We start from the raw sequence: 12,574 nt of genomic DNA, 5'->3' as shown, positions 1-12,574 counted from the left end.
CAGCACCCTGTCCAGCTGAATCTTAAAAGTGTCCAATGTTGGGGAATCCACCACTTCCCTGGGGAGATTATTGCAATGGCTGGTTATTCTCATGGTGAAAAATTTTCCTCTTGTGTCCAGTCAGAATCTCCCCAGGAGTAACTTGCACCCATAACCCCATGTCTTTTCCATGTGACTCCTTGTAAAAAGGGAGCCTTCCATCTTCTTTGTAGCCACCCTTTAAATACTGGAACATGGTGACAAGGTCTCCCCTAAGCCTTCTTTTCTCAAGGCTGAACAAACCCAGTTCTCTCAGCCTTTCCTCGTATGGCAGGCTTCCCAGTCCTTTGATCACCTTTGTGGCCCTTCTCTGGACCCTCTCCAGCCTGTCCATGTCTCTTTGGTATAGTGGGGACCAAAACTGAACACAGGATTCCAGGTGTGGCCTGACAAGCGCTGAGTAGGATGGGATAATGACTTCTTTATCTCTGCTGGTGATGCCCGTGTTGATGCAACCCAGCACCCTGTTGGCTTTCTTTGCTGCAGCAGCAGCAGCAGTTCACTCATTGCGCCTGTTGTCCATCAGGACCCCCAGGTCCCTTTCCACAGAGCTGCTCCCCAGCCGGGTAGATCCGAGCCTGTGTTGCGCTCCTGGATTATGTTTTCTGAGGTGCAAGACCTTACCTTGTCCTTGTTGAACTTAATAAGTTTCTTGTTAGCCCACTCTTCCAGCCTATCTAGGTCTTCCTGCAGGGTGGCTCTCCCTTCCGAAGTGTCCACTTCCCCACTCAGTTTGGTATCATCAGCAAACTTCATCAGGGTACACTCGACACTATCATCCAGATCACTTATGAAGATATTAAACAGCGTTGGACCCCACTTGTGACAGGTCGCCAGTTGGAAAAGGAGCTATTTACCACCACCCTCTGGGTGCAGCCTGCCAGCCAGTTCCCCACCCACCGCACAGACCACTTGTCTAGACCGTAACGCATCTGTTTCTCTAGGAGGAGGCTGTGAGAAATGGTATAGAAAGCCTTGGAGAAATCCAAGTAGACAATGTCCACCGCTCGCCGCGCATCAACTGAGCAGGTTATTTTGTCATAGAAGGCAATCAGGTTTGTCAAGCGCGATTTATGCTTGGTGAATCCGTGCTGGCTTTTCTCAGTCACGTGCTTCATTTGACTTGTGATAGCCCCCAGGAGGATTCATTCCATAACTTCAGGGACTGAAGTAAGACTGATGGGCCTATAATTTCCTGGATCTTCCTTTAAGGCCTTCTTGTAGATGGGGGTGACATTAGCGTTCTTCCAGTCTTCTGAGACGTCCCCCAGTCTCCACAACTTCTCACAGATTATGGAGAGCAGCCTTGCAACGATGTCAGCCAGCTCTCTTAACACCCTCGGGTGGATATTGTCAGGGCCCATCGATTTGTAGGGGTCAAGCTCCTGTAATAGTTCACATACCAACTCTTCCTTCACTGACAGTGCGTCTGTGTTTGCATCAACCTCAATTTTTGTTCCCAAGGTCTGGGGCCCAACAGTGCTGGTAAAGACAGAGGTGAAGAAAATGGTGAGAACCTCTGCCTTCTCGGTGTTGTTGGTGACTAATTCACCTCTCCTGTTTAACGGCAGACCAATATTTTCCTTCTGTTTCTGCTTGTTGTTTACATATTTGAAGAACACTTTCTTGTAGTTTTTGACATGCCTGACCAATTTCAATTCGAGCTGGGCTTTTGTTTTTCTAACTGCATCTCTGCACACCCTGGCTATGCCCTTGTAGTTCTCAACATGTGTTCATCCACTTTTCCATCTCTGGCGCACTTCTCTTTTGGTTTTGAGCAGACTCGGAAGGTCGCAGTTAAGCCAAGGGGGGTCTCTTGCTCTGCCCTCTGCCTACCTTCCTTACCTTTAGAGGGGATGAACAGGTTTTGTGCTTCCAGGAGAGCATTCCTGAAAAACTCCCAGCACGGGCTAGCTCCTTTAGCCTCCATAGAAGCTTCCCACAGAATCCCTCCCAAGTGAGCTCTGAGCTCTTCTAAAATCAAAAACCTTTGTCTTAGTACTAACCTTCAACTTGCTCAGCAGGATCCCAGACCACAATATTGTGATCACTGCAGCCAAAGCTACCACCAACCAAGATATTACAAAGCAGGTTTTCTTGGTTTGTGAGTTATCACAAACAGCAGTACTTCATTCCTGGTTGGCACATCTAACATTTGTATGACGAAGCAGCCCTCTATGCATCCCAAGAACTTGATGGATGACAGGTGAGCTGCTGTATTGTTCTTCCAACAAATGTCTGGGTAGTTGAAGTCACCCATAAGAACCAGGTTCTGTTGACCCAAATATTACTTTGTTGGCCTTATCATCTTGGTTTGGAGGCCTACTGTAAGATCCCCCTTGGAGGCGACCCCTCTGATCTTGACCCAGAGGCATTCGATAGGGCTTCCACAATCACTGTAATTGAATTCTATACATTCAAGGTTCTCCTTAACATAGAGCGCGACCCCTCTTCCTCTTCTTCCCTGCCTGTCTTTACAAAAAAGCCTATAGCCATCAATCGCAATCCTCCAGTCATGTGAGTTGTTCCACCATGTTTCAGTTATTCCTATGATATCATAACTTTCTGACTGGGTATGGAGCTCCTGTTTGTTTGTTCCCCAGGCTGTGTGCCTTGGTATACATACACTTGAGGTGGTTGCTCTTCTGGTTCTCATCTTGGGAGGCAGCTAAGGAACATTTGTCACTGCTCTGGTTGGCCTGGCTTATTCCCCAGTTGGTTGCAATGGGGTGAGCATTGCCACTTTGGATCCCACCTCCTGAGTCCTTCAGTTTAAAGCCCACCTCACCAAGGTGGCCAGCCTGCTGTCAGAGATTCCCTTGCCTCTTCTAGACAGATGGATCCCATCCCTCCCTAACAGGCTATAGTCATCAATGTCCAGTTGTTATAAAAGCCAAAACCCTCACAACGGCACCAGCCACAAAGCCAGAAGTTGATTTGCATTATATGTCTATTTCTGGCTGCACCCTTTCCTCTAAGTGGTAAAATGGAAGAAAAGATAACTTGGGCACCAATACTTTTCGCTTGTACCCCCAGGGCTTTGTAGTCTTCCTTGATTCTGCCCAGGTTCTATCTCGCAGTGTCATTCGTGCCCACATGAAAGATTAGCAATGGATAATAGTCTGTGCTCTTGACAAGCTGTGGCATCCTCTCAGCAATATCTTTGACCTCAGCTCTCAGAAGGCAGCATACCTCTCGTGACTCCCTGTCAGGCCAGCTGATGGGTGCCTCAGTGCCCCTTAACAGAGAGTCACCCACTACGAGCACTCATCATTTCTTTTTGCAGTATCCACTGTGTGCTGCTGGTACAGTTTCTCCTTGCAGACCTTGCTCGTGGGTGTCTACAACTGTTAAAGCTTCATATCGTAATACACTTCCACATTTAGAAAGTGCCAATTATCTGTAAATATAGAAATTTGGTAACAAGCATGAGACGTATACACAGATAAGTGACACATAAGCAGGTTGTTTGCTAAAATACAGAAACAAGAAGAATATCTCCATGTTCTATTAATGGATGTGACAAGAACATTTGCCACCTTGAAGATGACTGCTGTCCCCGCTCTCAAATCACAGATTTGCTTTCGTCCTATCCTTACGTTGTGTCTGTTTGGAGAGAAAGCTAAGCAACAACGCATAGTTCTCCATAAATTAATGTGCCAATGGCACTGTATTGTCATCTTTATGTGGGGACTTCACATGTAGCTTTGAGCAGTCACTGATAGTCACTCACTGAGGCTATTCCTCTTCTAATGTGCAAGATGCTGAATTTGGCTTTCTCTAGCTCTTAGTCCTCAGTCTTCAAAATGCCACATGGAAGATCCTGAAAGCAAATGAAGCTGTGTTTTGATGGGCCCCATTCACTGTATCCAAATCTCTCTTTCAAAGTTTTGCTGGTGGTTTCAGATATTTTAGTGCAGTGACGTGAAGGGGTTAGTTTTCCTACTTAAATCTCACATTCTTAGGTCTTGACCAGGGATAGAAGGAAATCCCTCTCCTTGATACCAAACGTTGCATGAGAACATACAGAATATTATGACTTTCCTTTGAAGACTCTTGTATTGGCTGGTGTTCGGAAAGAGGAGAGGCAGCTTTATTATGGCTTGGAAATTGTTAATATCTTGACCGGTGGCAAACTTTCTGTATAGGGTGGTGAACATGAAATGCACTAGTCCTTTGAGTTCCTGGAGCTGGACACTTCAGTTGTGTGACATGGAAAGTCCCGATCATCTGCTGATGCTCAGTTGCACTGATTGAAGGCAGTTGAAACAATACTGCTGTTTTGTCCTTACAAAAATCAAGTTAGGCTCATTCTTCTGTTTTGTGCACATAGCGCATCAGTTGGGCTCACATGGTGTAATCATAATTCTCCTCCACCAGCCTGAGCCCAAACTGCTGTGGCTGGGTAGCAGCCTGTGTTTCACGTCAATGAAACAAATGTGTCCAGCATTTGCTGAAAAACACATTGAGGGAATAAAAAAATGAGACCCCTAAGTTCTGATGGATGTGAACAGGACACTGCGAAGTATTTCCTTCTGATGAGTCCAAAACCAATACTTCAGGTCTTGTGTGACAGCTTGGGGCTAGTTTATCTTATGTTGTTGGGTCTGCTGGCGCCGTGTGAAGCCAGCCTGAACCACACAAAAGTAAGCGTCTACGAGAAGTGTCTAAGCAGGAGACGGTGATCCCTTGTAGGAAGAGAGGCTGCTGCCCTCTGTAAAAGGGACTCCAAAGACCAGATGGAGACAAAGCCTGTCCTGAACAGGAGGAATCCCTTTCCTTGGAGGCAATCTCCTCCAGGCCTTGTCCTGGGGATGAGAAAACGCATGTGCTCCAGTGAAGTGCCTCTGGTGGTGTGAGGAGTCTCTTTTCTATAGGCTGAAACCATTGGGAAGGTGGTGGGAAGGCAGAGCTTGTCCCAGCAGCCCTAGTTTGGCGATGGCATGTTCCACCCTTTCAGGGAAGGGTAGATGGGAGGAAATAAGTGCAAGAAGGTATAGTAGAGAGGAGCCAGTAAGAACAAGTCCTTTCTTAAGTTATTGTAAATCTCATTATTTCTGGGCTTGAAGTGCAACTTGCGTATGTGTTTCTGGGAGGTTTGAGAGTGGTATAATTTTATACACCCTGTGCCTAAGGGTGTAGGGTATGAAGTCCATGGGCTCCGGAGTAGTTTTTCTTTCCTATGGCCTCTGTCAGATGAAAGGCATTTGGGGGATATTGTCACACTGACTTATTTCTAAAAGCAAATCTCTGTTCAGGGCACAAAAGTAGCTGTGAGCCTTATATAAAAGCAATGTAGAAAGGTGATTTCTGAAAGCCCTCCTGCTCGCTGATACGGAAACAGTCTCTGTAACAACACCTTGATGCCAAATTTAACTGTGATAGCCCCCTTCCCTCCAGCCTGCCCCTTTCCCTACATTTTGGGCTGTTTTGCTGGCACACAGCAGGCCTATGGGTGTGTTTGCAATTACAGAGGGTGAAACAGGAACAGCTCTGCCTTATCTCCCTGGTTTCCCAATGTCACTAAGCGCATTTTATTTTGAGATTCCTGATGGTGCTTGGCAAAGATAAACAAAATCTTCCATCAGGAAACCTGGGAGCTATTTCCACAGGAAGCTTCAAATCACTAAAGTAAATAAAACCCTTTTACATTATTCCCAGCCACATTATTTAGCTAGCCTGAGCCTGTAACAATTGGTGAGAGGTGTCATATATTAGGGGGCTTGTAGCCTTTAAACAAATGATTCTCTTGGAATCCTGTGCATTTTGCTTTTGTCCCTGGATTTATTCAGAAAATAGTCTTTCTTCAGAGAAGACACATCTAGGAAGAGCTCCAGACCTGACAACATGGAAGTAGTTGCAACTATATTATTCTGTTGGCACGCTATCCTTTTACGTTAAAAATAGTTCATTTGCCTCAGTCCCAGAGGATCTTCAGTTTCATCTTAAGAGTTTTGCTTGGCTCTTCCTAGTTTTTACTGAGTACTGGCATCTGAGAAAGCCAAAAATTAGCAGTATTTCAGACCTGTATCCTGGCTTTCCCAACACATATCAGAACAGTTTGAGATGTACTGTGAGTAAGATGCAGCGATTTCTTTCACCCAAATACTTACCCATGATTAAAACTTTGGAGCCTTGATTGATTGGTTTTAAGTGTGTCTGAATTCAACGTTTTTTAACAGGATCAAGCATTAGGATTCACTTCATCTAACTTAAGCCTTAAAGTTAGGTATCTAAGCCTAAGCTGGTCATGTAGAATCTCTTCATAACTAAGCGTGATGGATCAGGATCTCTGGAATTTGACTCATCGTGAGGTGATGGGTTGCATTGCCCTCTGGAGGTGCCTGTGTCACTCCATGGGCTGTAAACTTTTGCCCATACACAAAACAACTATATTCAAGTAGATGTCAACATTTTGATGGCTTAGGCTAAATATGCTGTACCCCATGTAAGGAAAGGTTTCATTTTAGTAGCACTTCCAGTCAACATGTTCTTAACTGAGATCAGAATCTGGCATCATGCACTCTTACATATCAAAAGGATGCTGATGATAGTCACTCATAGATGAGTTCACTAAATTTAAAGATTTTTCTTATAGTTTTGTTTGCTGGACAGAGGAAAAAAGGGGATCCCAATGAAATGTAAGAGGAACAAGTCAACACGGGCTTTAATATCCAATCCAGTATGTTAGTGTCACTGCCTCCATTAGGTTGATCTTTGGACTACACACGTGAACTACAGCTGATGACAGGCACACACATTGCTCCCACTGCAAGGGCATGATGAGTTCAACCAACAGAAATCAGGCCTCTCCCTGGAAGGCATCTACAGTCAATGGAAATTTCAATCCAGGACTTGCAGGAGCTCATTTACCCTCTGCTTTTAACACTCAGGGCTAAGTGTGGAAAAGAGGATATTAAGGGGAGCAACTGATGCCAGACCTTCAACAGGCAGAACGTTGTTTGAAAGGCAGCAGTGGGCAGGTCATGTTCATGGTCGCCCTGGGAAGGCGAGGCAGCTCAGTTTGCATTGTGGGCATTTAGGGAGAAGCTTTCTGGTGGATTGGTCAACCAATGAAAGAGGTTACTGAAAGAAGATGTGGGATATTATGCACTGGAGATCTACTCTTTATGTGTCCCTGCTGATGTGACATTGAACCCAAAGCGACTTTGGTAAGCCTGGAATGGGATGAAAGTTGGCATTGAGCTGTTCATGCTCTAAGAGACAAGAAAAGAAGGCATAATTCTCCTGTATGAAAGACAAAACCATTCTTACAATTTTGAGACAAGTTCACAGCCAAGTGCTGTAGCAATTAGCAGTGAAAGAACAATTGAAAATGGCCAAAGTCAATGTCACTTGACCGAGAAGAAGGAAATGACTTTATCAGAATATTGGCTACAAATAAACCAAGAGAGGTTGCACTCTAGGAGTAAAACTTGGAAGTGCTTTCTCTCAGGAACTTGCTTCTACTTTCACTGAGGTCAGTGGCGTAACTCTCCCTCGCTGGAGGGATGAGCCCCAGGCGGAGGCGGCCGTGAGGCAGCCGGCACCGCCACGGGTCTGCGCCGCTCCCCAGGTGGAGGGAGCTGCGGTAACCTTACAATGAACTGCAAACATGACTTTTTTCAAGTATGACTTTTTACGTGCCTGAACTCTCTGCTCTGAAAAATCCTCGTGAAAACTTAACTTAGTAAATGGTTAGTGCAACGATCCTTGATTTCTCTCAGGTGGAAATATTGTTCACCTGTGTTTAATGCCAAGCAGCCTGAATAGAGTGATCTTCATCTTAGCGCTTGCCCACACACAGCCGACCACCCAGGCTAGAGGGTACTGTTTCTGCTTTCCTCTTGGGTGGCTGACACACTTTAAATGCATGGAGGATAAATACCTCTGTTCCAAGGGAAATCTCAGGCGTGTAATCACAGATTCAGTAATTTCTCAACATTTGAAGCATTTTTAAGGAATAGACATAATTTGTCTGAATACTTATGAATAACAAGAAAACAACATAACTAAGCGTGATGAGCTGCAGTATTTTTCTACTGTGCTCTTGAGATTCGTTTTCTCTCATGCAGTTCACAAGCTGGAGCTGAGATCAGAATTTTCCTCCTTTTTCATAGTCCCACTGTGCTGTCTTTAAATAATTCTGCTTCTGGTACCTTGCCCCAGTCTGTCTTAACTTGGCATAACATTTATACAAACTCATTACTTCCAAGAGCGACTTCAGTTTACACCAACTGATGTCTGAGCCCAAGTGTCTCATAGCTCCAAGACAAATTATAAGAATAGCTGGAGCCTAGCATATGAAAGGAAAGATTAGAGACTTCAGCAGGAAGACAACAACATTGATCAGTTCAAAGGCTTCCTGATAAAGGGGAAAATATACGCCGTGTTAATTTTGGCTCATTCATTTCATATAAACTAAAAAGTGTTCTTGATTTTTGACAGATGTACCGAGTGGATTCCATATTAGTTTGGAAAAAATGCCCATTGAAGGAGAGAATTTGATATTGTCCTGTTCAGCCAACAAATTCCTGTACAAAGACATTGCTTGGATTTTACCGAGGACGGTCAACAATCAAACGAAAACAAAAAGGTCTCTCAACAAGGAGTACTCCATCACCCTCACTCTGACCATCAAGAACGTTTCCCTGGCACACTCGGGCACCTATGCCTGCCGAGCAAGGAACATATACACGGGGAAAGAAGTGCTTCAAAAGAAAGACGTTACAATCAGAGGTGAGCACTGCAACAAAAAGGCTGTTTACTCTCGGATCCTCAAATATAAAAGCACAAGGAATGATTGTACAACACAAAGCAATGTAAAACATTAAAGGACTCATTAAACAGTAACAGGTGTCTCATATCATCTTGATTTTTTATTACTGTTGCTACCTTTCAGGCCCTGAGGTGGTGCACATTCCCCCATGGGTTGGACGTAGGAGGAATAGCAAACAAAATCGTAACGCATGAGCTTCCAGTTGAGTTCACACGGGTGTTTTCTGCTTTGACAAGGCACGTGGAAGCTGGGGTTTGGAAGATCCCCTGTGCTACATTTTGCATGTTGTTATTTTTTCTCTTGCTGTCTCCTACTGAGCGATAAGGAAACTTTGGATCAATCTTTTCTTCCACTTTGATATCGGCCTCATCAAAAGTGTCAAAGCTGAATAAACTGATTAACTTTAAAAACTGCTGTTTTCAGTCAACAATGGACATTTAATAAGTTAACTTGAATGTGCGGAATGAGCACAATTCAGTTTGAGATTGACTGGACTACATATTTTTTATTTTAATCTGATCTTGATGGACTTATAAATATTACCTGCTGAGCAAGTTCTAATGCTTATTTATTTGAAATTATTTTCTACACTAAAGTACATTAATCTTAAAAAGTATCTTCTAAAAGAAGTATGCAGGGAAGAAATAAAAATGTTGATATAATGCACAGACCTATCATATCATTTATAATAATGATGATTTTAAAACTGACAGACGTGAACCATGTTTCTCCAAATAAATCCAGGTAGACTTCTGGTTGCTGTGTTGGTCAATTTTTAAAGTCAGTTCTGCACTAATGTAAAAAGCTACTGATAAAAGTGTGAGTATTGCTCCTGGCCTGAAGATTCAGGAATTTGTAATGTTGTAATTATTTTATTAAATGAGAAATATTACACTAACATGACTGACAAGGTTGCAGCCAGCACAGTGAGTTGTTTAATATGCTTTTTAAAATACAAACTCAAAATTGAAGCCATTAAAAATATTCACTGCTTTTGGTATGCAAATGACAATTGGATTTATTATGGGGATTAAGAACCAGCCAAACTGCTGAAGGAGAATTAAGGGCAACCTAAGACTTCCTTGTGAGCGTTTCCCCTTTTTTTTCCTTCGTCATGATTTTGCTATGAGATGTTTCTGTGTATTATAAATTCTGTATAAGGAAGAAGTTACTATTTTTAATAGATCTGATAACTTTATTTTTTTACAATACATAGCTTTTATTATTTTTGGTTACATTTATGATTGATCGTTTATATAGCATTTACATACGCCATAACAAAACAGACCGTAGTGACCAAAATAGCTACAGCAAAGGAACAAAGTGGCTGTGCTTTTAAAATAGAGGGTGACAACATGACAGTTTCTTGCGCTTGGGAACTCACCAGACTATTTCCTCCTTTAGGTATCGAGCCTGTGTCCCACGGCTAAACTTGTCTTTCACGTGGGAATTGCTTTTGTCAAGTGTGAAAGGGTAAACAATAGCATTTCCCCATAATGCCAGTTTCATGGAGCCTAAAATGCTTAGAAAACAATTGATAACCTGGAAGTTGTCAGAGTAAAGAAAAGAATAATCATTTATATCTTGAAATGTCACCTATAGCCTGCTTGTATACAGTAGCTCTTTTGTTCATTATTAGTGTGATGGCTTCCAGAAACAATGTGTTCTTGCAAAGGGATCTGGCTCTCTTTTTTTCTAAACCATGCCTAAAAAGCAAGCGAAATCATTGGTGACTGCTTAAAAATGGGGCAAGTGTGCTCTTTAGCATTTGCAAGTCTTCAGAAGAATTACAATACCGAATCCCCTTTTTTATGAGGCTATTTTGTGAAAAGACATTTGATGGCAAGGTGGGTGGTGATGACAGGACATTATGAATTTTCCATGGCCTTGGGAGCCAGAGCGCGATGACTTGTAGCAGCCAGTTGCCAGGCAATATGAGTTTGGGTCAAAAAAAAGAGATGTGGTGATTAGTGTTCCTCTGTGAAATTGTTGTGAATTTGTGCATCACTGGTGGGTGGACGTCCTACCAGCCTGGTCTCAACCAGCGCTCGGAGGGCCACGCTGTGCAAGGGTGTCGTAACATCCCGATGTGGCTGCCCGTGTTGGGAGGCCCAGAGAAACCTCACTGGAAACGTTTGAGGAAAGCAGTTCTTGGTGGCCAGATAAAAACTGCTGATGTCACTTTTGATGTCCTCAGATGACTGGAGAATCTCATCGGTTTGGGGAGTTTCTCTGCTTTCTGTTGTGTAATATATTATTTAGGGAGAAAGGTGTGAATTATATTTCTTTTTTTTTTTTTTAAGTGTTAAAACTAAAGCTTGTATTTATATTTTTGTACTGATTAATAAAAATAAGCGAACAGACAACATAATCATAACAAAGGGCAAAAATGGACAGAACGCAAAAGTAAACCCCCAAATGAACAAATTGTAATGTTTTCCCCTTGTTTGCCATCGTTTGCTTTTGGAAATGCAAATTTTCCCTCCTTACCACCCTGGGTTGGCTGAGTGCTGTGACACCAGCATCCCCTTCTCCCCTCTGTGACCCCCCCCCCGTCGCTCCCCTGGGCCAAACTCTGCCTACAATGAAGTTCCTCGGTGTAACTGAGAGCAGAGTTTGGCCTGGCAAGGCAGCATTCACGGGCAGGCACGAGGGCTGGGGACGAGCCCAGGGGGCTGCCCTGGGTGCTGAGCACCGCACTGTGCACCCTGGTGGCCAGGGCAGCCCCTCGGGTTTGGGGCGCGCGGAGCCGGGCGTTGGAAACTGCCCCTCTTGGCTTCACTGCAAAAATGACTGGGAGAAAACTCAGGTTGACCAAGTCCTTGAAAAATCAGCTGATTGCAGCAGGGAAATTATTGAAAGTATGTGAATGGTGACTTAAGTTTTAAGCAAAAAAGTTTTTCTTAATATGAAAACCCATCTTTAGTGTATGGCTATAAACAAATTAAAATTAATCACAAATAACTCACAGAACGTGTGATTTGCCTTTGTTGTGTCATCTTGTCCACCTTCATTTTGGATGTCTGGGCTGGGGTGTCCATCAGGGACGGCTGATAAATGTGAACTGTGGAGCTCTTCTCAGCGTGCGTATGTGGACATGCATCAGAGGGTGCCTGTTTGTAGACAGTGTTGTGAAAAAATCGAGGCGAGGTATCCATGAGAAGAGAGCAGTCTTCTTGGCTGCAAGGCAAATATTGTTGACCATGTCATTGTGTAGGTATGTGATGAAGAATTTACTTTACAGCCTCTCGTGAGCGTTACTGTTTGGGAAGAGAGACCAAATTGTCTACTACACTGTAAACAAAAAATAGCATTGCTCGTGGAAATTGCAGACTTGCAGCTCAGGAAAGCCCAAACTGGTCATTGCAGGGTCATGACTATGCTGGAGTTGATTTCAAGGGGTAAGAGCATAGCAAAGATAGCCTACTTTAAACGTGCTTTTAGTGCTACGGGGTTCATGCACACTGCATAAGCTGGTGGTACATAGGTGCTTGATTTTTCTGGAGAGTTTTTATTTACAGCTGGTAACAGAATGATTGTGAAGACGGAAATGTCTGATAGTTTTTTCTGAAAGGATAGAGAATAATCTTCCAAACACAGAATGTCAGAAGCTCAGCTGATATTATACTTGAACTTGGTGTATCAGTATCTATTGCCGTCTAAAAGAAAATATTTGAAAGAGTTGGTTTCTGCTTTGTTTTGTTTTGTTTTGTTTCATATTTTGTAATGTGTGACTTACTATGTTAGTAACTGCTG

The 12,574-nt window shown here is 43.4% G+C and overlaps 1 protein-coding gene across 2 annotated transcripts in view; it reads left to right on the top strand.

The window, feature by feature from the left end:
- The window catches only part of FLT1 (fms related receptor tyrosine kinase 1), a 116,462-nt gene that overhangs the window by 64,397 nt on the left and 39,491 nt on the right, over positions 1-12,574 (top strand). Inside the window, exons 13-14 of one of the 2 annotated variants that reach the window (XM_052812270.1) lie at positions 8,488-8,778; positions 8,942-11,782. In XM_052812270.1, coding sequence (XP_052668230.1) covers positions 8,488-8,778; positions 8,942-9,012 — 362 coding nt within the window. In that variant the 3' untranslated portion in view covers positions 9,013-11,782. Of the gene's footprint in view, positions 1-8,487; positions 8,779-8,941; positions 11,783-12,574 lie in introns of those variants that run through there. The other variant, XM_052812268.1, reaches the window with a different exon arrangement.

This window comes from Harpia harpyja, chromosome 17 (genome assembly GCF_026419915.1).
Source record: "Harpia harpyja isolate bHarHar1 chromosome 17, bHarHar1 primary haplotype, whole genome shotgun sequence".
NCBI lineage: Eukaryota > Metazoa > Chordata > Aves > Accipitriformes > Accipitridae > Harpia > Harpia harpyja.
The sequence above is the reverse complement of the archived record's forward strand: the minus strand, read 5'-3'. Positions and strand labels throughout refer to the sequence as shown.